Source organism: Cydia strobilella, chromosome 19 (genome assembly GCF_947568885.1).
Source record: "Cydia strobilella chromosome 19, ilCydStro3.1, whole genome shotgun sequence".
Classification (NCBI taxonomy): domain Eukaryota; kingdom Metazoa; phylum Arthropoda; class Insecta; order Lepidoptera; family Tortricidae; genus Cydia; species Cydia strobilella.
The window spans coordinates 1204445-1229165 of record NC_086059.1 but is presented as its reverse complement, the minus strand read 5'-3'; the positions used below and the strand labels follow the sequence as shown (position 1 = coordinate 1229165).

The window sequence follows — 24721 nt, the reverse complement described above, 5'->3', positions numbered from 1 at the left end:
GACAAAGATGCTTTTAAGCTTCCGAGAACAGCGAGAGCTTTGCAGTGGAACTTCCGAAACTTTTCTGATAAACTACAGAATGTCATTAATAATGTTCTTACAAGTTCGATAATTAGCTTTTTTCAAGAAATAACAATACATTTTTGGTATTAAAAACAAAACAAAATGGATGATGAATGGATGGATGGATGGATTTTGGGATCAAAATGATTCGAATTAAATAAATAATTGAATTGAAGAACGAACTTAAGAATACTAAACTAAAAACGAATAGCTAAATAAATGAATCGAAATAACCGACGATGAGATATTTTTAATGATTTGTACATATGAAATAAAACTATGAAAACGGATTATATCGCGTATATTGAATTTATAATACATCCCAACGTTTCGAACCCTTTACAGCGTTCGTAGTCAACGGGTGGGGGGTGATTTTGTACATACATAGGTGGTTTTGCATCAAAATTAAAAAAACAAATCCTAATATTACGAGTAGACTAAATAATAGAATTTATACCTTATTATCTTGTATTATCTAAGATTAGTAAATGTAGCATTAATCTGGCCATGTCTAAACACTAAAACCAGGGCCTATTTTTATATGATCACAATTTGTATGAAACCTTTTTAACCTGTGAAATTCCATCCATAGGAGGCCCAGCCTGGCTTCAGAGCCTGACCCGCGACCATTTGCCCAATTCCGGGAATCGATCCCGCGACCCGTCCACCCCTATAGACACCATCTGAGCAAGTGAGTCTTAGTTTACTTTAGCCTGATAGGCGGACAGACAGACAGACCAGAGAAATAAAAGGTAGAGTTCTAGTCGGACCAAGATGCATGGTATTTGCAATGACAAAGTGTGGGAATGTCATCGTTAATGTCAAATTTCTTTGAAATAGGTTTGTAATAGTTTGTGTCACTTTTGTATGAAGAAAAAATTTTTTATTTCAACTTCTAATAGTTACCAAAAGTTAGGTACTGTTTTTTTCATAATTTTTGCCTACGGCGCGTCGTTTAATGTATAAAATTGAATATCATATTAAAATATTATAATTCTGGATTTATTTTACAATGTTAAATATTAAATGCATATTTTGATCATATAAAAATATCAGAATAAGCAAAACACACATTTGTACCGCGAGACTGACTGAAATAGTTCGTACGTTTCCGTGAAAATACGAAGGAAAATAATTATGCAGTAAATTACTTAAAATAAGAATCAAATAGCCAATTATTTGCACAAACTTAAAACGTGACCTAAAAAATGGATGATCAAATTTAAACTGTTGTGAGACATACTAACATTAAACAATTAAATTGTTTTTTTAATTTAATAAAAAAATGGATGATTTTAACTTTTCTATTTAATCTCGAGATGCTTTTTACTTTCATTTTGAGGGAAGACTATTGTCCTCAAAAGATTGAGGTCGACTCCACAGCACTGTTGTCCTTAAACTCAGTATCGCGTCACCCACTTCAGTGTGTCATGGAGGGCTCGTCGTTAAACGGAACAAACTTCGTCATTACCTATTGACTGCGTCATAAATTTAGTCACTAAAACGACGAAGGCTGGAGATGATTAGCGAAAGTTGATAGAAATTTGTGTAGTGTTAATTGTACACTTAAAAAGTTAGTTTATGATATAAAAACGGACTTACTTAAACACTTTATTGTGTAGATACAATAGGTACAGATGTAGTGCATAATTGTTTTCCATCGTATTTTCTCGGAAACGTTCGTATTTGTCATGCTACTTCAGTCAATGTCAGTACTTTTTGTACCGAGACTGACTAAAATAGCAAGACGTTCGTACGTTTCCGTGAAAATACGATCGAAAATAATTATGCACTACATGACTGTGTACATTAAATTAAACATTTTTGTCAGGGTAGTAATTTAATAGCAAATAAAACCTACAACTCAACCTCTATAGATAGGTACGCTAAATAAAAAGATTAGATTTTTACATAATATTAATTATTTATTACTCGAATGAATGAATGAACATAACACCAACTTAATACAGTCAACCATGTTTTATCAATAATAGTTTATATCTAAATATTCCGCCTTGTTCATAATTAAAGATAATAAAGTAGGTACCAGGCGCTCATAAGTTGGTAGGTGCAATCCCTAACTAATCGTGCCCCAATCGACCTGACGCCAAATCACAAAACACCTCTAAACTCGACCAGCATAACTTAACCTGCAATTCTATAACAATTATACCGAATCGGGGGCCAAAGAAAGTGTACTGTTACGAATACTCCCCGCTTCACACCTCCACAATGTACCTTAATTACAATTTAATATATCACCAATTAGATCCCGATCGGTGCACACGACCGAATAGAGAAGACACAACCCCCCTTGTAACGGCTAAAGCTGTGTAACTTCCTAGTTTTAGCACGTTGTATCAATATGGTTCATTATGACGTGAATTGTGGAGGTCTCCCGACGACAGTTAGCAGGTGAACGGACTAAACGTCTCATTTCTATACATTTTGTATGAAAGTGCTTTGATTTTAGCGCTTTCAACTTTGTCCTTAGTTGAGGGGTTAATAGTTGATCGCTTCGGAGTTTAAGATTTTGTAAATACCTAAGTTGAAGCTACGTTTTGTGAAAGTTTTTAGCAATACTTTGGAAGAAAGTTTAAGCTAGACAAAATTGCGTACAATATGCATCAGTTACGAGTAGATGTCTCTTAAACAACTTTCTTACACGTTACATTTCATTTGTAATAAGGCTTGAAATTTCGCAATCAATATTCCACAATCCATACTAATATTATAAATGCGAAAGTCTGTCTGTCTGTCTGTGTGTTACCTCTTCACGCTTAAACCGCTAAACCGATTTAGTTGAAATTTGGTATACAGATAGTTTGATTCCCAGGGAAGGACATAGGATACATTTTATCACAGAAGTTACCCGTCAAGGGACTAGTGTGGACCAACTTGGGGGTGAAAAAAGGATGGATTAAAAAGCAGATTTGTTTAAGAATTAAGATACCCAAATTACTAATTCCACGCAGACGAAGTCGCGGGCAAAAGCTAGTATAATATAAAGTAGGAGCTGCGATAAAATGTGATTATCGCCATCTTGGAGGGTTCAATCTCAATAAATTCATGAAAGGCATTGCCAATAAGGGCACATCCTATTAATTACAATACTTAATTAATTCACCTAAAATGGTTTTAATCAATTCGTGTGCTCGATTTATTAAGGTGATGCTGACCCTATCTTAATTATGCCATCGGCTCTAAAGGTATTTTAGGATAATTCACCCTTTATTGGTTACTTTGATATTTTGAACGTAAATTCGTCGTAAAGGTATTTTGTAATTTTTAATTATTTCACATAGAATGGATCTAAGGGTTATTAGACCCATTCTATGTATATGAATTAGTTCGCTGTTTTGAAAGGTTTATATGCTTATTAGGCTCTTAAAGATTTTGGTCTAAGAATTACTTTGGGCGGGAATTAATTAATTGTATGTCACTAACGTTAATTAATTTTAAGTTTTGTTGTACTTACTAACACTATATGGATCAAAATAATTCGAAATAAATAATTGAATTGAATTGAATTAAAGATTTCAGAAATTCTTAAAATAATGTTTTATACTTGGCATATAAATTCAGATGACAATAAACGTATTTCAAGAAACTGGACACATTTAGAGCACAACATTCATAGGTACAACTGTTTTTTTTTTAAATAAGGGATTAGACGTTTTAAAACATAGTTTTCTTTTTGTTACAGCATGCTCCGGTCCATGGACCTCCGAGACTCAGCCGAAAGAGCCGAAAGAGCCGAACGCAAGCCCGAACCCCTCCGGTCGCCCGCCGCGCCCGCGCGGGACGACGAGGAACGCGAGCGCAGCAGCGAACGACGCGAGACAGGTGAGACTCCTATACTACTTTTATACGACTAGTTCCTGAGCAAAATGGTTTAGTTGAGGTTCAATACAACTCGGGTGGAAGTCGTTTAAAGGTAGTTTACAAGCAAACGTGTCCGTAGCTAGTGAGTGTTCGCTTGCTGGGAACGTAGTTCCGTCTCGCAGAGGCAGGACCACGTGCGCCTAGGATCCGCGACTCCCCCCCTTTCCCTCCCTGACTGAGCTCTGTGACAGGTGGCGAGGAGTGGAGCACGCCGCCGCTGAACAACAACACGACACACCACAACAACAACCCGCCGCTGCCGCTGCCACCGCCGAGCCCGTTCCGCTTCGAAGAGCACCGGCCTTACAGATTCGCTGAGGACATGGGACCTTTACCTCCAGGCGCGCTCGTTGGACGTCTCGGAGATTCCCTTATACCTAAAGGCGATCCTATGGAAGCGAGACTACAAGAGATGCTAAGATATAACATGGACAAATACGCAAACACAAATCTAGACACACTCCATATCTCACGAAGAGTGCGCGAGTTACTCTCCGTTCACAATATCGGACAGAGACTGTTTGCTAAATATGTCCTGGGGCTCTCACAAGGGACGGTGTCGGAGCTGCTCTCGAAGCCGAAACCGTGGGACAAGCTGACGGAGAAGGGGCGCGACTCGTATCGGAAGATGCACGCGTGGGCCTGTGATGAGGCGGCCGTGATGCTGTTGAAGTCCCTCATTCCAAAGAAAGGTACTTGACGTTTATATTGTTGACAAGTTGAATAATTACTAGCTTTAAAAAAGCGGTAGGTACATATAAGATTTCAAATCATTAAGCAGTATTAAAAAGATAAGTGCACTGCTTAAGGACTTAAAGACACCGTTAAAGATTCGTTAAAAATGTTAGTAATTATTAAACTTGTCTATGGCTTAAAAACCAATTCGAATTACAAACGCTGACCATGCGAATTCCAAATTTAAATTACGGACGTGTGGCCAGTGTTTATAAGGCTAGATACATATGAGCTTTCCATGTGGCCAGTGTTTATAATAAGACTAGGTATCATCAGCGTGGCCTCGAAAAATTGCGTGATAAATGCAGTCTAGTTGTCAACTCTTGCATGTTTCGGGACCCATCATTCCGCCCCCTTAGCGCAATCTTCCGAACGGTTTGGCACGATATCAGGCTTGTCGAGCCACCTGACAATAGGGATCATCAATCACAGCGTTTAAACTCTCTACACAAAAACAAAAGCTTTAGCGACCTATAGATTTATTTATATGCACAATACAGTCATTTTTCGGAATGATTGGTCAACCGCACTTTTAGGTTAACTTTTTATTTTTTTGTTTTTGTTTTCCTAACCCTGTCCTTGGTCCCCTCCCGTCGCGTGACACTATAGCGGAAAGATCTGAACTGCCCCCACCCTAAAGGGGTGAGGGGGTGGACTAAATAGATATGGTCAAGCGAGCACGCCGCGCCGGCAACTGCATCCTCCCGGGGTGTCGCTGACTTCGATTTATTGTTTTAATACGTGTTTCTTTTGTTAATGATGTCCGCCATTTTGTTTTTGTTTTAATTGTCACATTATCGATGGACTCGGAAAGTAAGCGGACACGTATCTAGCTTCGGTCTTACCCGTTTCTTGTAAAATGGTTTGCATTTATTTCATCCCTTAAAATTTATTTCACGACGGCCTGACGTTGCATCTTTGCTTAGCTCAGCTTTAAATTAAAGGAGATTAACTTGAAAGTAGAAAACACTTTGAATTTCGAAATTCGAACATTCAATCAATCAACGATAACTTCTTAAACACCATAAACAAACTAAACTTTCATAACATTAGTGATGGGACACAAACACAGTTTACGATTCGTGAAAAAATCGGTACCGTCGAACACTCGGTGCATGACAAGTAGCATAAGACGGTACGTACAAACGCGTAATTTGCAAATCCACGGCATAAACGTCGTGTGAACGTCGCGTTTCGCAACATTACGTACAGTCCTGTCCACAGTCCACACGTGGGAACGAGGAAACGGCAAATGACATGGTATTGAGCAATCACGGTACAGTCCGGCCTATTGTATCTATGGAGTGAATAGGAAACTTTAATTTGAGGATTTGCGAAAATAGGGCATATATAGCATGATTTAAGTACGAACATAATGGAATTAAATATAAGTACTTTTATGTCACTTGATTCGTTTTTTTGGGATTCCTCAAATGTTCAAAGAATTCTAAGATTTTTATTTAGTCGTGTCATAAACCTCGTAAAAAACTTTTATTTGCTATGAGTGAAAATTTGATGATCATAAAAAAGCGTTTAAAATAACTAAGTAGGTAATAAATAAATATTTTTTTATTCTGTAAATGCATATTAATCCTGTTTGTTTATAGGTTTGTCCAAAACTACAAATTTACGTAAATGTCTACGATATTGCATCTTTTACAATGTAAGTCAGATAATATCTTAGGTTGGTATTCCATTCCAATATCATTCCGTCTCACTCTCTCATTAAGCAAAATTTGAGACGCGATACACATTGGACAAAAAAATTGTACAGGTGGAATACGACCCTAATAAACACTTCTCATAGCTCGCCGTCTATAAATCATTGCATAAAATACTAGCGTATCTGTGGCATTGTTCCCACGCCGCTGATGTGTATGTGTCTGTAACCAGCTCATTAATGGCCGACAACGGACACTAAACGACCATTCGATGATATTACACTAACGGAACAAGACCCGCCCAAGTACGCCGTGGAATCGTACAAATTACCGCTTTCCTCAGAGGAAAAATAAGCATTGACATAACCAGTGCTTTTCTGAAACGGAAAAGTGAAATGTCGCTACGAAATGACGAAGCTCAAGTAGGAGAAATGCGTCCAGCGTAATTGTATTGCTGAATAGAAATGAAAAATGCAAGCATAATCCGGAAAAGTGCAAATCAAAAACCGATAACGCCATTTAAATTCCTAAACCTCAATAAAAACCGTACAATTACGCGGCAAATAAGAAGACCGTAACCCTTCGGAATTATCTGAAATTCAATCTATTTGAGTCCATCCCTATCGATGCGGACAAAGGCTAATGCACACGGCGCTATTGTCTCCGCAGATTTATACCTCGTCCTTTGTCATTAATGTGTACACTGCTTTACAACGCGTTCTTTTTGATTCTTTCGGATCCCGTCTCTGTTTGCTCGCTCTGCGCGACTTTGTCTTTTCTAAATTTGAAAAATGAATTGAAAGCCGTGGACAGCGCGCTTTTGGTCACTTTTTCACGAGCCAACTCCTTTATTTAGGCATTTTTAAAGACCAAAAACCGGAACTTAACGCATTACGTTTCAAGTTTTATTATACTAGTCCACTTAAACGGAAATAGCCTGTAAAGTGTTACTGGAAAATTACATTATAATCAACCACAGTAAATAAAAGTATACCATAATAGAACCCCACGTGTGCCATAGACAATAAAATCAATTACAATGTTACCTTACCTCACAATTTGTTATCGCACCAAGACGTTAAATCGTAAAAAAACGCCATATTAATTACCAGAGAAGGCGGGATTTGCCATGCGCTATCAACCTTTATTAACGTTTTTATTAAACTGCAGACATGAACCTTGCAACACTTAAGTATCTTTAACTAGCAATACCGGCTTATTTGGAAAAAACTAAGAAGTAGCTATCAATTTCGAAAATAGAATTTTATCGTCCGTCACTATAGTGATGCAGTTTCCGACCGATTTATTTAGTGTCGTGACTGAGAACCATATCCGGATTATGGCTGACGAATAAATCGGTTACCTATCAACGTATATCAGTGGCGAATGTGGCGATTCGGTCCCGAGAATATAAAAATCCACTTTTTTTCATGGTCATTAAGCTTCGGTGTAGGTTAACCACTCATTATTTATTCGAGTAATCTATCGGTCCAATTAAGTGTAGTTATGGCGGCATTAATAATTGTTCTTATTACTGGTAACACGCTTCAGTGATGAGATCCGGCCAACTTTATTTTGCACTCATCAAATAATATTTCATTGTAAATTATTCCTTATGATAAGCTGCAAAAAATATACAATAACAAGTATTATTTATTTTAGTTGATCAAAAATAAACAGTATATATTAATTACCTATTACCTATCGGATCTAAACTAATAAAACATAACTGGCAAATATAATTTGAAAAACGAACACGAATAGTGTTGGAGCACGTTCAAATTTGGAACGTTTGCTCAAAGTTGGGCATGTTCAGAAACGCGTGAAAATCTATTTTCAATGGCCACTATCGGACGGCGCAGCTAAGGCTTTACGCTCGAAGTTGTGTCCTCGATGCTCTTAAACCGTCGCTTAGTTTAACGCTAAGCAAATTTTAATATTCAATTGAGCTTTCGAGCGGTTAAACGTTTCTACGAATCGGAGCTTGATTGCATGGAAATTATATTCAAGGACCGTTCTTGCACACGACTTTTACTATTAATCACTCTTTTCTATCAAGAAAAAAACGCAAAAAAACTGAGCTGTAATTAATAAGGGTTAATAAAGCGATCTTGCAATGCTATAGTTTAATTTCATCAATGGAAAAGCACGTTCAAAACTCGCTGTCGGAACGTTTTAAACTGTTAAGTTGTTAACTCTGGAAGTGTGTTAGCTCACACGGAGTGGACGCAAATGGCTTCTAAACTCGAAGCAAATTTGAATTGATATAGATTCTACGGTCGTTGTTGGCCAGCGACAAACTTTACCAGTACAAAACAACGTGTAAAACAATAAGTACGCTTATTTAAAATTGTTAGCATGTTAAAATGAAACTTAATGGTTAAGCAGTAAATTAACCCAATGTATACCCAGTGTTGCCAGCAGGGGCGTGTCAACACCTCCCGCAGTCAACGGGGTCAATTCCTCATAAATCATAAAGTTTAAAACAAACACGAAAATCCAGCGAACGCTGATAATCACATAATAATTATCCGATCGAATGTGCCGGCCATTACGACCCCTGGCGAAAGTTCCCAACTTCTAACGTGCTACCGAATCGGTAATTTTGGGGAAACCGATAATTTTTTAGGCCGTCGCGTCACTAGCTGTTACCAAATTACAATAAGCAATTTATTTTAAACTGTTCGTTTTTCGAATATATTTTCGCTGCTGACCCTTGCTGTGAATGTAATGTGCCTCTGCGCGCCATCTATCGGCGAGTGGCAGAATTAAACAAGTGCAATTTAAGCATATTCTAGACTAAAGGAAACGGGAAGTGCGACTATCAAGCGGCCATAATTGAATGCATCAAACACATACATTTATGAAATTACAAAGACTGAAACTCGGACTTAATTTACGACGCAATTATTAGTATTATTACAAGGCGCATTCCGGTAAAAATCACCGGAGCCACTTAGAAAGCGACTGAAAAACTAAATAGCCGTTTAAGAGTGTTTACTCCGAACTCGAAAAAAGGGGGGAATATTTCGGTATGCGCGCAACAATGTGCGCGTAACGCCATCTGTCGACAAGCGGCCGCGCTAGGCAGGGGTCAAGGAATTATGCCCCGCGGAATGTCGCCGCCGGCGGGGCCTTTGAAGGGTTCCGACGAAGCAATCAGGCCTCTTTAAGGGCATATTTATGATTATAATACCGTGTCTCGTTATATACTTTATGATTTTATACCGAACAGTAATTGTAATTGCTTACGAGTGCGAGCGAGAGCCCTAATCCGCGTAAATTCGAAGATAATTACGACATTACGTCTTAATTCAGGTAGTTTTATTTGTGTTTAAATTAACTTTGGTCCTATAAAAATGCCCTTCAGCTACTAACGAAGAATAATCTCTTGCTTTGATTGTTAAATACTGTTAATTCGAGATTAAACGATTAATAATGTTGACGTTAAATTTGTTTAAAGCTTTAAGAGATTTAAATGCCCTAAATATAAGGGAATCTGGTGGGGCATATATATTTTTTAATAATTTAAGGGCACTCACCTGAATATCATCAACTCTTGCTTTCCTACGAAACAATAGGTATTGCAAAAACCCATTTAGCAGACTGACTTTATACATGCTTTTCAAATATTTTAGGCACTGTAGCCTGTTGCCCCAGCAATATACAGTGTAAAGCTACTTATCAATGACACATTTGGAAAACTGACCTATTAGTCACTGTAACAATAAAATAGTCCATGCTTCCTGTGACTAAACTATTAAAGTGTTACCAGAATAGCGATCAATTAAACTATCACGCCATCTACATTTCAGCGCCGGCAACAGGCAGTTTACGCTCAAACAAATGTCACCGTGTTTCGCCATTCGGACAAGAATAGACAATCGTTTTGTTAACTTTTGTTCATAGAGGTACATTAATTGCTGAGGAAAATCCAGAGATAATATTTTTTTTTCTGATTTGTGTTTACAAGAGCTTCTACAAACGTTGCAACAAATGGCATGCGATTTTAGATAATTGCTGGCTAAGTAGGAGCAACGAATTCAATCGATCAATCAAATGCCGAAATGTATTGCAAATCGCATGCGATTAACGGTGACGTTTAGAGAAACCTTTACAGATTTGAATATTTTAAACATTTTGTTTTCAGTTTTTAATGGCTTTTATAGTATCCGAACGGACCGAACGGTCAAAAACACATATTTGTAAAAACATAATCAACATACTAACATGTTGTAAACGTAAGCGAAATGAATTTATCGCTCAGCTAAATTGCATTAATGTAGCGCATCTTATTTTAGTTTGTTTGTAATTTCAGTTGCTGTTAAACTAATTGTGTTGAGGCCGACGCCAGACTTTATTTATTAATCGTAAAATTATTTTTAATATAAACTCCGCCAGAATATAAACTATGGAAATATAAATAAAATCGATTGACATCATCGATTCATCCGACCGTAAGCATGTCTCCACTCAAATACCAGTAAAAATTAATCTATTAACATTAGAAAATTTATATGTTAATAAAATGTTATTAAAAATCTATCAAGCACTCAAATTAAAAGTGTACTAAAAATACTTAATAGCATACCTATTCCAAAAAAAGGTAATCCATCCTACTTTTATTTCCTCTTTTATCAAGTTCACACGTCGATTGACACGGCGTTTTTACAAACAATGTCGAACAGCGGTGTATTTATACGATTTATTTAATTTTATTGACACAGCTCCCGCACGCGATGGTGAGCGTTAGGGACGTGAAACGGAACGCAGATTTTCTACACAAATAGGCGGGAAACAAACACTCGATGTCAATCATTAAAAATTATCTCTCATTTTTATTTCATTCAAACAAGAAGTATTGCTTCAAATTCGAAATTCAAATATTCATTACTTAAGTCGAATTCACAAGTCTGACTCTTCTATGTTGTCGTATTCTCATTTTTTTAAGAGGCAATAAACAATATCAAAAAGTGTCCCGATAAATTGCCGCAAAGCCGCTAAAAAGCGATAAAAAGGGCATTCTCATTATGTTATTCTCGTTATTAGCGGCCGGCAATTATTCGAATAAAGCCGAGTCGTCGTAAACGCGTCGACGCATCAGTCACCCGCCCACGCGCGATCGCTTTCGACTCGATTTCGCGATTATCGAAAAACAAGATAAAATTAACCATATAGCACCTTTATCGAATTTTTATAAATTGAACTTTAAAGTTTGAGAGAAAAGACCGTTGACACGCGCATAACATTGCGACGGCCGGATTACTTTTTACAAATTTTCAAATTCGAATGCCGGCTGATTAAGCGTGCTCGTAAATAGAAGCTAATAAATAACTTCAACATTTTGAGACGTTTTATTCACTCTAATAATGAGTTTCTCAGTAATCTATCTATTCAATCTAATATAAATTAGTTAATGTACTGGCCAATTCTCACGTCTATCGATTTGTGACAAAGAAACGGAACGCAACTTTCGCGCGCGAATCGCCATCTTGTTTACATCTAAACAGCAAAGTTTAATATGAATTTAAGTGCATCGTGACATATTATTCCTTCAAATTAATTACTCGGGTTTCCTTTGCGTATAACTCAGGCATCTGTCCGGCAAGACGGCATGTTTAACATGTCACTACGTCGCGATTTGTGGACGCCATTTTATATCTCCTTGCATAATTAGTAAAGATTAATGTGGGCTGTGGGGAGGCGTTGTTCCACAGTGAATTAGGGTTTATCCGTCCGTTGATGAACTAGAACTGTTTCTCTATTAATAGACTTAATTGTCATGTTTATTCAGAGCACTTAGGAGTATTATGGGCAGCGAATAACTGCTAGTTAAGTTCAGCGTTTACTTAAGTGGTTAGGCTATATTTTTAAATGTTATCTTATAATTATACCGTTGCTCGGTAAAATTATCAGAAAAGCTACTAAAAATAACTACAGTAATAAAGCATTTCATTGATTTATTGACTTTTCAAATTGCAAAAGATTTACCATAAACAAAGTTTTTTTTTGCTCCAACAATTTTAAACAATAAAGTAGCGTTCACACGCTCGCGTGCCGCGCCGCTATCCATCGCGCAATCAATAAACGCCTATCGATGCTTTAATAACCGCCGAGACTGAAAAATTGCAGTAGCTAGTGATTAATTTAGGAAAAACCTATATTACAAATACTGGAGCTGCAGTAACCGTGTAGAAGAAATAATTAGCATACCTACTTTAGTTGTGTACGGCAACTAAAGTTTGCTAATTATTTAATTAGTCTTGGAATTCATACATGTCAAAAAAAAACAAAAAAAAATGGTAGGTTTGTGACAGGGAAGCGGCGCCTAATCGGTTAAAAATTTCGCCACACACAAATCTGTGGAATACAAATGGAAAAAAGCCTGAAAACTAACAAAATCATCAATATCTGAGCTCTTTTTCCCCTTTTCGTCTCCTGCACCGTACATGCATCAACGAATTACCGAAGCCGAGGCGTCTAACTGCGTTAGTACCTGAATTCGGTTATTTCGTTAAAAAACTTTGGTATCGTTAAAAGTTCCGGATCGGCCCCCAGGGCCGCCCCAGTCGGGCATTGACTGAAGCGATTGTAACGGAAATTTCACAATTTCTGAAACTTTGAACATGTGTTAAGCTTTAACACTTTATTTTGGATCAAAATCGGTAAAATATGGAAAGCGCAATGCCTTAAAGTGGTCTCAGATGATTTGGATGACATTTTAAATCGATATATTATAGTAGTAAGCTTGAGATTTACATATTCACCCAGAGGAAAATGAAAAATCTCTTTTTTTAATGGCACACACGTTAAATTTTTACAGTAAATATGTATAAATAGACAATGCATTTTTTATGGCAAATTATTGTTTAGTTGTACCTCCTTGCCCGAATGGGTCTCACAGTAAACAGGAGCAAGACGAAGCTAATGGTAGTAGACCGTGCCAAAAAACTGCCCAGAATAGTTAACATCGTCCCAGGGGTTGATATCGTGGACCACTATGTCTATTTGGGCGCACTTATCTACGATGATGGCGACTGCGTACCGGAGATAAAAAGGCGTATTGGTATGGCTAAGGAAGTTATGACATTCAGTCGATCTGGATGAAGAGAGGTATAACCAGCGCCACCAAGACCCGGCTAGTACGCGCTCTAGTATTCCCCATATTTCTGTATGGCGTGGAAACATGGACGATACGAGCCCGAGAAAGGCAAAGGATCGATGCATTCGAGATGTGGTGCTGGAGGCGTATGTTAAGGATACCCTGGACCGCCATGCGCACCAATGTATCGATCCTTTCACAGCTTCGTGTCCAAACTCGCCTATCCACAATCTGTCAGCAGCGCATATTGTCCTACTTCGGCCACATAATGAGGAGGGGAGACGAAAGCCTTGAAAAGCTGATCATTGTTGGAAACACGGAGGGCAAACGAGGCCGGGGACGGTCTCCAACTAGATGGAGCGATCAAATAAAACCCCCCCATCCTCAACCAGCTTTTGCTCGGTCGTCAGAGACGCGATGGACAGGCACCGATGGAGGCAGATTACAAGAACCAGGTGTGGAGCATCCACATCCACTGATGACCACGATCCTCAGTCATGAGGGAGCGACCACAGAGAGAGAGTACCTCCTTGCAACGTTTTATTTCAAAAATGGAGACATAATGCAGACGTGCCCGCCCGTCGCACTTGCAGTTTTAAATTGATTATCGAATCCAGTTAGGAACTACGGCGCACGGGGATTTTTGCGCTAAACGCGTTACCGGTAGTTGTAGCTGGCTGGTTTTATTTAAATTACGAATGATATTGTCTCTGGTGACTTTTTTTTTCGATTCGGTGCTGTCAGCCAGTTTTGGAACGTTTCTTTTTACGTTTTTGGCAGTTAAGCGAAATTGTGTTCAGGTTCTCTATGACGACTGTTTTATTTTATAGATCCCGTTAGGCAGGGTAATATTACAATTGTTTCTAAACAAGTATCATATGTAAAATCTGTGCAAATTCCCAGAAATATTACAACGACAATGTAAACTAATCTTGATCCATTATTGTTCTTGTTCTGTTAATATTTGTGATGTTATAAAAAATTTAATGCGACCGGCCCCCAGCGGCCCGAATGTCCTCTACTTTTATTACACCTATAATATGAGAGAAAGCACCATCAAATTGTATTTAGAGTTTGTGTTGCAACATTCTGATTCAAGTCAAGAACTCATCGCGATTCGAAAGTAGTAAAGTTAAACGGAACGCATCGAAGCTCAACGGCATTCTTAAAAAGGCGCGAAAATAAAAATAAATTGGCGCACGAACTGATGACAGTTTGTGTTTTTATTGCGCGAAAGCGATGCTCATACCGCCATAACTGTCAACTGCCGAACACCGGTTACTTGCACATCACTCAGCCTCTTGGAATCAATTGTGGTCGCTGCCCCCGGCCGCACGCGATACCGATCAACCGACCCTACGCACGCAACGTCGATACGCCGTCGAGTCCGACAAAGGAAACATGCCAACCGAAACGGGAAACCGAATCTCCGTGTCTAAGCCTTACTATACACTTCCTGTAATTTCTGTGTTAGAGCGACGATTACTGATCGTCGCACGCAGATTCTCATTTGTTTTCTTTCGGAAATATACGAATCTCTACGTTTGGCTACGGGTCAAATATGCTTGTAGATTTCACGTGACAGTGGAAATTAATAGGGTCATGATACTCAGGACCGAGATGGACATGACATCAGTAAACAGCCCGAGGTCCCGAATAATGAGACAAGCATTGACCTAGATAACTTTAATGCACTATCTCGAACAATGTATTTAGTGAGGAAAATTAAAATAGAACGTTCGAGAAATTGTGATTATACGTGTCCCATTTGTACATTTCAGCGGTAACATTTAGCACCTAATTTTAGCGTCAGGGTTCGTTTATGCAACTATTTCTTTAGCATTGAATTAACAATTCAAATGCGGCATTTTTTCCGCACCGGGCAACACTTTCGAGCGGCCGTGACGTCCGCGCGGACGCCGCGATGCAAATGAGATCGATCGCACGTGGCTACACCTCTCACCCCTTTCTTACAACTACCCCCACAATCTCGAACCTTTCCCGTTCGATTCCGCTAAAACTAAATTACTAACGAATACAAAACACTTTTTCACTGTGTCATGGTGACACGATAATTTAGGGCACCGCCTCCCCTTTAGTTTCCAAAGTCTCTGAATATTCATACGGCAATAGCAATCAATAACAGTTACAAAGAAATAGTTTTCGCGTGCGTGCACGCGATACTGTGTCGCATAAACAAATATATCACCTTTTTATATATACCAGAATTATGGAATTATTGCTCGAATTTACACTTCGCCTTTGTCCCCTGCGGTCAGCGGCCATCAAACACTATCCGATAATAAGGTTTCCGTGACCGGACGGCATTAATTGAGAACTCCTTTTATAATTTTAAATATCCATCAAAAATGCACATCATAACGACTGGTAATAAAAGAGATCATAATCGGCCCATGCTTTATAGTCTCGAGCCGAGATAAGGGCTCGCTCGATAACTACCTAAATGATTGTAATTGAAGCGGCAGCCATCTTGAATAGCTTGTGCACAAGATGGCGCGATGCAGTTGACAGCCGCAGTTCAAGACACGTATCGGTAATTGTGTCCGTGCCGTATGCGGAATAACAAAATAATATGAGAAGATCAAAGGCGAAATATACGTGGTTTGAAATTTATTGGCCTCGCAGTCTTGTCGAAGAGTGATTCCGAAACAAACAAATTGGCGGCACGACTGAGCGCGACACGACTCACATCCTAATTCGGTCGTAATCGTAATTGACATGCCGGAAAATTTTAAACGCGAAATCTAATGTTTTAAACATAGTTTCAATGTCGCGTAATACTACGACCGCAATGGTAATTTGTTGTATTTAAAAATAGATTTTATCGTGACAATTGTTAATTATATTTGGCGGGAATCGACCATAAATCAGGCTCTTATTTTTCTTTTTCGTGTAAAACCTAGTTTAGAGAGTCTCACATTAGGCGAACATTAAAAAGTAAATGCTGCAATTATAACTCCGTATCACGTATTTGGAGTTATTGTAACGTTTACGAGTTGAAACTTGAGACATTACGGCCATGTCAGATTATAATCAAAAAACCGTGGCGGCCATATTTATGAATTTATTTAGATCACGTTCGCTTAGTCATAAGTCGTTAGGAGACTGTGAATGGTAAAAAACTCTATAGAAGGACATACTAATTTCGTGGTCTTGTTACGTATATGTGGGACGTGAGAAAAAAAGTGCAATTTCAATTGCGATAAACTAAATAATTGCTTTGTTGCCTGGTAAATCACATCACAGCTTTATTTAATCGTAAAACTTCAAAAATAACAATGAAAGTGCAGTGTGCGCTGATTGAAACAGAATCTAAAATAAACATGCGTTCGGGAAACGATTTTCAGCATATTGTCGGTTTGGGAATAAAACTTAAGGACGCAATTAATTCTTTGTGATCTTGGGAATTAATACTCGAGTCCTCGAGCCATTTTTGGAACCATTAAAAACCGCAGAGCAAATACGACATTGTTTCCCGAAACTCGGACGGAAGTTATATTTACCTAACGTTTTTAACACGCCCATATGACTGTAACGAAGTATACATTTCAAAATGGTGTTTCATAACGATCAACAGCAAAATCGGCCACTTTTCTCCGCTCGTTGACTGCGCAAACGACGCAAGTTGGTCACTCGCATAAGTCCGTTGAAACATAAAAGCAAATTATCCGAAAGCATTCGCGAACGTTCACCCTCCTTCAAAACTAATTAGACGCTTTAATTAAACTAATGCTAAGTATAAATCAGCATCTAAATAGTATCATTTCATTGTGCGTCCAAAGACAATATGTTGACAGGATGAACGGCCACAATATGGCGGTTTTCGCGCGTATTTCTCCTTGTTTATGGTTGCGCGCGCGACGGTTTTGGATTACGGGCTTAGGCGATGAGTGCTCGCTCCCATTCAGTGATTAACTTTAAAGAGCTATTCATTTAGCTGCATTTTAATGACTCGCCTAATTTCAATTGTACCAAATATAACTTTAGAATTTATGAGTTGGCAAGCGACTGTGAATCGTCGTCGAGCTTGTAACACTTTAGTAGCAATTAAAACGAGATCATAGTTTGAGTAGGTACATATATCTCATATGAGTATGTAATTTGGTTGTGATCGAACAAATGTGCCGATCGACGATCACGCAATCAATATTGGTCACGCGATGTGTTAGTACTCTGTGATACTAAACGTCGAATGTTGAATAGCACTTTTGCTAGAAGCGGAGTTTCACACTATAGAATGACAAGGTTCTAAATATGCTAAACATGTACTCTGTACACACTACCCTAATTAAATGTTCAACATTGTAATAGAAGTTACCGAAGTGATTCATACTCAAGGTCTAGGCCACTAGTCTTAATTATAACTACAATTTCATTGGAACGGAAAATTGTAGGTGCAATTTTGAACAAAAGGTCAAGAAATCATACATTTCATTCAGTCAAAAGGCCATGAGATACAAGCTCAAATGTAAACTGCCAAACACAATGGTTTAGACAGTTCTGTAACTTATTTCAATGCTCGTATCATTAATCCTAGCTATGCTATTTATGCTAAAATGCTGCATTGATTGTACAGTCGACGGTGACGTCAAAGATATGTATACGCTTATGCACCTTACTTCTTTGTAATAAGACGAAAAGGGTAAATATATCTTTGACGTCGACTATACCCTCGATCTGACTCGCTGATAGGCTCTTTTTATTTATCAGTTAAAGACACTAAAGGCCAGTGCACATCAGCTGCGTGTGCGTAGACGTGCAATGCTCTAAAATGTTGGAGCCGTGCACGCACACATCACGCAAGCGGTGTGCCGTCTCTCATAAAAATCTGTATATTACAACGCGCACACATCCGGTGTACACAGGCCTTTAGTCACGCACTTAGTTGGATCAACTTTATGTGACTTATATTGGCCGGGATATGGACCGTGATTACCTTTTGTATTGTTTTTGAGCTCCCGATATTTCGACGCAGTTACATGCATCTTGTTCACGAGTGACTGAAGATAGCAGCGGGTGGGTGTCAAAGTTGTGTAGACCGCGCTCGGTCTACCCTCATTCTTGCGCGTCGGCTGCGTTCGCTTTCAACGTTATCACCGGTCGCATTCACACTCGTTGGTCTGGTCGCGTTCACACTCGTTGGTCGGTCCAAGCATACTACACTCACAGTGTCACTACGCGTGTTTGATTCCCATATCCCGATCAATATAAGTCTAGTGAAACTAACCGTGAATCATTCAAAACTTCAACTTTATGTGCTCGAATAAATAATTAAACTTAAACCTTTTATTTTCCAGTGGGCTCCAAGGACGGCAGCATGGGCCCCGGTTTCGGTCGAAGCGAGGGTGAGGGCGACGAGCGGCTGGCCCATATCCTCACGGAAGCCTCGCACCTCATGAAGCCAGGCCAGCCGAATGACGACTCGCGGAGCAATGATGACTCCAACTCGCCGAGGACGCAGTGCTTATCGCCGTTCTCTAATAAGGTAGGTACAGTATCCTGGCAAACATAGGGTAAATTTTGTCACGTAATAAAAATGAAAGAGGGTTATTACTTCAGGAACCCTTTTATTTTAGTGTCTCACTGCTTGCCAAAGGCCTTCCCTCTTTTTTCCTTCAGTTCTATCGCAGGTTATTTCCTGTTGGCACGACATTCCCCATAGAGTTTGTCCAAGTCGTTTTGCCACCCATGTATCTGCATATAATATAAATTCTGTGTATAAATTTCTTTTTTTGATTGTGCATTAAATAACATTACCTTAACAATGAAAATAAATAAAATAATCATAGAATCGAATTCCAAATCCTGTTTAAATCAAGTGTAAATTGTGCATTTCAAATACAGATCGCAGATCAATGCTTCTAAAGCGAGGTTTAGACTAGCATTCAAAATGTTTATCAGATACCGCAATGTAATGAGAATTGCATGCAAGTTCTTGCTAGTCTAAACCTCGCTTTACATTATTAAACATGATAGACATTTGCGCCATATCCTTTTGCTAAAATCCACTCACTTACATTCCAGGACTCGAGTCAAAACAGAAGACTGAAAAAATACGAAAACGATGACATCCCCCAGGAGAAGGTGGTGCGCATCTACCAGGAGGAGCTCGCCAAGATCATGACCCGGAGGGTGGACGACATACGCCACAACCGGGACGGCTTCCCTGGGTACGTATCTATGGCTTCCAGAACATTCTACTAAGATCATGACCAGGAGGGTGGACGACATACGCCACAACCGGGACGGGTTCCCTGGGTACGTATCTATGGCTTACAGAACATTCTACTAAGATCATGACCAAGAGGATGGACGACATGCGCCATAACCGGGACGGGTTCCCTGGGTAAGTATACCGGCATTTTAGACCGAAAGTTAATAGTATGCTATAACATGATATAAATCCTAATATGAATTCCTGTCACATTATTGCACTAAGCTACAACATGAAAAAATCGTAAAATAAAATTAGATTGTTTGTATATGATACACTCTTGTACAGGAAATATAACAAATAGATAAATTCCTGATATAAATTGTACCTGGTCCAGTTTTCATTCCAATTGGTAGGCGAAAAATTTCGTAATGGTATAATGAAGAGCAGCAAGTCTAGAACTAACATCCAGAATGTTTCCTCCATTTTTCAGCGGCGGCATGCCACCACACATGGAGCGGCCTCCCGAAGACCTCCGCATGGCCCTGGAAGCCTACCACCGAGAACTGGCCAAGATCCAACCCGGCGGCAACATTACCAACCTCCACAACATCCCCGGAATGCCTCCCTTCCCGAACTTGCTCGCGTTGCAACAGCAAGCCATGCAAGCGCAGAACCAACACATCAACGGCTCCGGGGCAATACAGGATCTATCTCTCCCTAAAGACAAGAACGCTAAGATAAACGGAATTATTACTGATAACGATAAGGATAAGCCAATGGATGCTGAAGAGGCTATAAGGCACGCGGGAAGCGCGTTTTCGCTCGTCAGGCCGAAGTTGGAGCCAGGGCAACAGTCCACTGGATCGTCAGCTTCTAGTCCGCTCGGGAACGCCATTTTACCGCCAGCCATCACCCCCAACGAGGACTACAGCAGTTCGGCCGCGGCCAGCCCGCTGCAGCGCATGGCCTCCATCACCAATAGTCTGATCTCGCAACCGACCAACCCCACGCACCATGCGCCGCAGCAGCGCTCCATGAAGGCCGTCCTCCCGCCCATCACGCAGCAGCAATTCGATCTCTTCAACAACCTGAACACCGAGGACATTGTCAGAAGAGTGAAAGAGGCCCTAAGTCAGTACTCCATCAGTCAACGGCTGTTCGGAGAATCTGTGTTAGGGTTGTCACAAGGATCCGTCAGCGATTTGCTGGCGAGGCCAAAGCCCTGGCATATGCTGACGCAGAAAGGCCGGGAGCCCTTCATCAGGATGAAGATGTTCTTGGAAGACGACAACGCGGTGCACAAGCTAGTGGCGTCGCAGTACAAGATCGCGCCGGAGAAGCTGATGAGGACTGGAAACTATAGCGGAGCACCTCGTAAGTATTTCAACGTTCGTTTTTGTCTTTAAAGAAAAAATATATAAAAACGCAAGTATTAGGTTAAAGAAATCCATATGAATTCGGGGGTAGAATAGTAATATTTTTTGTTAAAAGTTATTTCTCATCTGACTTACAAGTCCAGTTTTGCGTTGAAATCTTTGGCTATTTGTTTACCTCTTTCTCAAATTGTAATTTAATGTAAAAAGAAACGAAAGCTACTGAAACTGTGATATTGTACTAACGAATGTTTTCTTCTATTCTAGCATGTCCGCCAAACATGAGCAAGCCGATGCCCCCGACACAAAAGATGATCTCGGACGCGACGTCGCTGCTCAGCAAGATGCAGCAGGAGCAGCTCCTCGGCGGCGGCCACCTCGCCCACCTCCCCCCCGCCGGCCTGCTGCTCACCCCCCCCGGCTTCCCCCCGCACCACGCCGTCACCCTCCCCCCGCTCGAGCCCAAGGACCGCAAGCCTCCCCCGCACGCGCCTCCGACCATGAGGCCGCTTCACCAACACATTTCCCCGAGCGTCTACGAGATGGCCGCTCTCACGCAGGATCTCGACACGCAAACGATCACTACCAAAATCAAAGAGGCCCTACTAGCTAATAACATCGGCCAAAAGATCTTCGGGGAAGCGGTCCTCGGACTCTCGCAAGGCTCGGTCAGCGAGCTCCTCTCCAAGCCGAAACCGTGGCATATGCTCAGCATTAAAGGCCGAGAACCCTTCATTAGGATGCAGCTCTGGTTGAGCGACGCGCACAACATTGATCGCCTGCAGGCGCTTAAGAACGAGCGACGAGAAGCGAACAAGCGACGGCGATCGAGCGGCCCCGGGCAAGATAACTCCTCCGACACCTCCTCGAACGACACGTCCGAGTTTTATCATTCGAGCTCGCCCGGGCCCGCCACGGGCGCGCCTTCCGCTAAAAAGCAACGAGTCCTTTTCTCCGAGGAACAGAAGGAGGCCCTCCGGCTCGCCTTCGCTCTGGACCCCTACCCCAACATGCCGACCATCGAGTTCCTGGCGGCGGAGCTCGGGCTCTCGACGCGAACCATCACCAACTGGTTCCACAACCACAGAATGAGGCTAAAACAGCAGGCGCCGCACGGTTTACCGGCGGAACCACCCGCTCGCGAGGCATCCGCTCCCTTCGACCCGGTCCAGTTCCGGCTCCTCCTCAACCAGAGACTTCTAGAGCTGCAAAAGGAGCGCATGGGTCTAGCGGGGGTTCCTCTCCCGTACCCTCCGTACTTCGCCGCCAACTCCAATCTGGCCGCTCTGATCGGGCGCGGATTGCTCCCGCCCGAGGAGGCTAAGGACCAAGCGTCGGGGTTAGATTTATCGATGCCGCTAAAGCGAGAGCCGGACGCGGACGATTTCGAAGATGACGACGTAGAGAGCAATCTGGGGTCGGAAGACTCGATGGACGACGGGGAATCGAAGACGGAGCCGAAAGCGGCGTCGACGCCGGCGCGGTCGAGCCGGCGCAAGCCCGCCGCGCCGCAGTGGGTCAACCCCGACTGGCAGGACGAGAAGCCGCGCAACCCCGACGAGGTCATCATCAACGGGGTCTGTGTCATGCGGAGTGACGACTTCCGACGCGAGGCGGAGGAGACGGTGCGCGTGGAGCCCTCGCCCGTGCCCAGGGAGGGCTCGCCCGCCGCCCGCGAGCCGTCGCGCACGCCGCACACGCCCCACACGCCTCACACCCCCCACACGCCACACACGCCACACACGCCGCCTGAAGTCCTTCCGGACGACAAGATAAAGGCGGAGGCCGACGACGACCGGTGGGAGTACTAGACTGTGTGATGTGATAGAACTGTTCAAGTGTAAGCGGTGCGGTGGTCCGGCGTAGTGTAGCGACTGTACTGAGTTAGATCATATCAAGTTGGACGGTTATTTATTAATTAGTTAAGGTCTCCATCCAATGGAGAGGCGGGCGTAGGCGCGAGTGCAAATATTATTGTGTAGTTAAATGTACTGTTTTGTTATAATTACGTTGTAAGGCCAAAGACTTTGTACATAGACCCTATTAGCCGTCTCGTGATATGCCTGGCATACGTCCCGCCGCGGGCGACTACACTTACGATACAAATTATGCATTTTGCTTTAATTTTTAATTTATAGACAAAGTACCCTGACTCGGTACAAATATCTGAGTATTTTTACTTCGTTTTTAATATTTGAAATCGATTATTGTAAATAAATATACCAAATATGTATCGGATAGGAGCGCGTGTACATATAGAGTAGGAGGTTTTGTAAGATACCGTTTAGAGCGCGAGGTTCATTATTGTTAAAGAAAATTGAAGTGCAATCTGAAGTAAATATAAGCTATGGTCGAAACTGAATCCCAGTTGAAAGTATTATTACGTTTATATGAACCGGTGAGGTTATAAATATTATAATTCGGTTATATAAGTTTACTTTAAATTATGAATGTTTTATTTTTTACTGTATGTTTTCTATACATTATTTTATACGAGGCGCGACGCTCAAGTTTGTGATTTGCGATAGTTAGCTGTCATTTAACCTTTTAATTTCCATAGACAATAGTTCTCAGTGTAGAGCGAACTTAACGACTTTAGAGAACGTACAAATTAAAACGAATACGATTAAGCAAATAATGTATTGCTTGCGGTTATAGTTTTATTTTATTTTAGCAATAAATTTGCTTTTAATCTTATTTCACTTTTTTGTTTTATTTTTCTTTATTTTCCCATTCCTATTATTTCCTTAGTGTATAGTATTAAATGATAAATGTATATTTAAAGGAACCATACTCCTTGCATCAATGTAAATAAGTAATTTGAGTTCTTATTGTAAATATGGAAATGCCACATCTAGTTAGTAAAGGTAACGTTAAGTAGGCAAATAGTCGCCCAGGCGTTTGTAGCTGACTGTACATGAACAGGATCATTCATGATATTCAAAATTTATGTCTCTATACCAAGTATCCGAAAAATGTATTAAAATTATATCGGGTATATATAGTTCTAGGCCGCAGGTTTTCAAAATTCAAAAATATAACGGTTTGAAGATATACAAAGATCTGGTTTACGGCAAATCTTAACGTTCAGTTTTAGTATTACCAAATTTCATACATATCGATGTTATATATAAACCAATAAGTTAGGTAATAAGTAATAGCATTTAATAGTCAATATTAAAACATACAGCTGTCTAACAGTAACAAGGAAATCATTTTAATCTCGACACTGCAAAAAATACAGATTTTCGTAAAGTTGAATTTTTCAGAACATTTTATACCTACATAATGCAAACGCAAGTGTAGATATTACTTTAAATACGTTTTATAATAATTTTATAGCTTTTGCTTTGAATATAATGACTATGTATTGTTACTTATTAATTACTCTAAATATTTTGAGCCATCTGATTTTTCCACGAAAGTACCAAATTAATAATAACTACCATCAATATTTTAAATACAACAAACAAAAAACATTCAACTTACTTTATTCTAACTTTAAAACCATACTCATTTTTTAAATTAGTGAAAGAAATCAAATAACATTTCAGTTGACTTTTCATTCGGTATTAATAATTAGTTTAAAGTGGCAAAAAATTACCATTAAAACAATAAATTAAAATAGAACCTTGTTTTATAACATTTAAAAGCTTCGCGCATTAAACCCATATTTAATCACATTTCACATTTAACGTCGGTAAATAAAGTAACGAAACAAATT

General features: G+C 40.2%; 1 protein-coding gene across 5 annotated transcripts in view; it reads left to right on the top strand.

Annotated features, from left to right (window-relative positions):
- LOC134750021 (homeobox protein cut) overlaps positions 1 to 23699 on the top strand; it is a 209142-nt gene extending 185443 nt beyond the window's left edge. For 3 of the 5 annotated variants that reach the window (XM_063685087.1, XM_063685092.1, XM_063685089.1), the window contains 7 exons: positions 656 to 754; positions 3770 to 3909; positions 4140 to 4640; positions 18765 to 18952; positions 19492 to 19637; positions 20094 to 20998; positions 21265 to 23699. In XM_063685087.1, the coding sequence (XP_063541157.1) occupies positions 656 to 754; positions 3770 to 3909; positions 4140 to 4640; positions 18765 to 18952; positions 19492 to 19637; positions 20094 to 20998; positions 21265 to 22808 (3523 nt within the window). In that variant the 3' untranslated portion in view covers positions 22809 to 23699. The remainder of the gene's footprint in view (positions 1 to 655; positions 755 to 3769; positions 3910 to 4139; positions 4641 to 18764; positions 18953 to 19491; positions 19638 to 20093; positions 20999 to 21264) is intronic. The other 2 variants (XM_063685088.1, XM_063685090.1) reach the window with 2 other exon arrangements.
- Positions 23700 to 24721: the final 1022 nt, after the last annotated feature.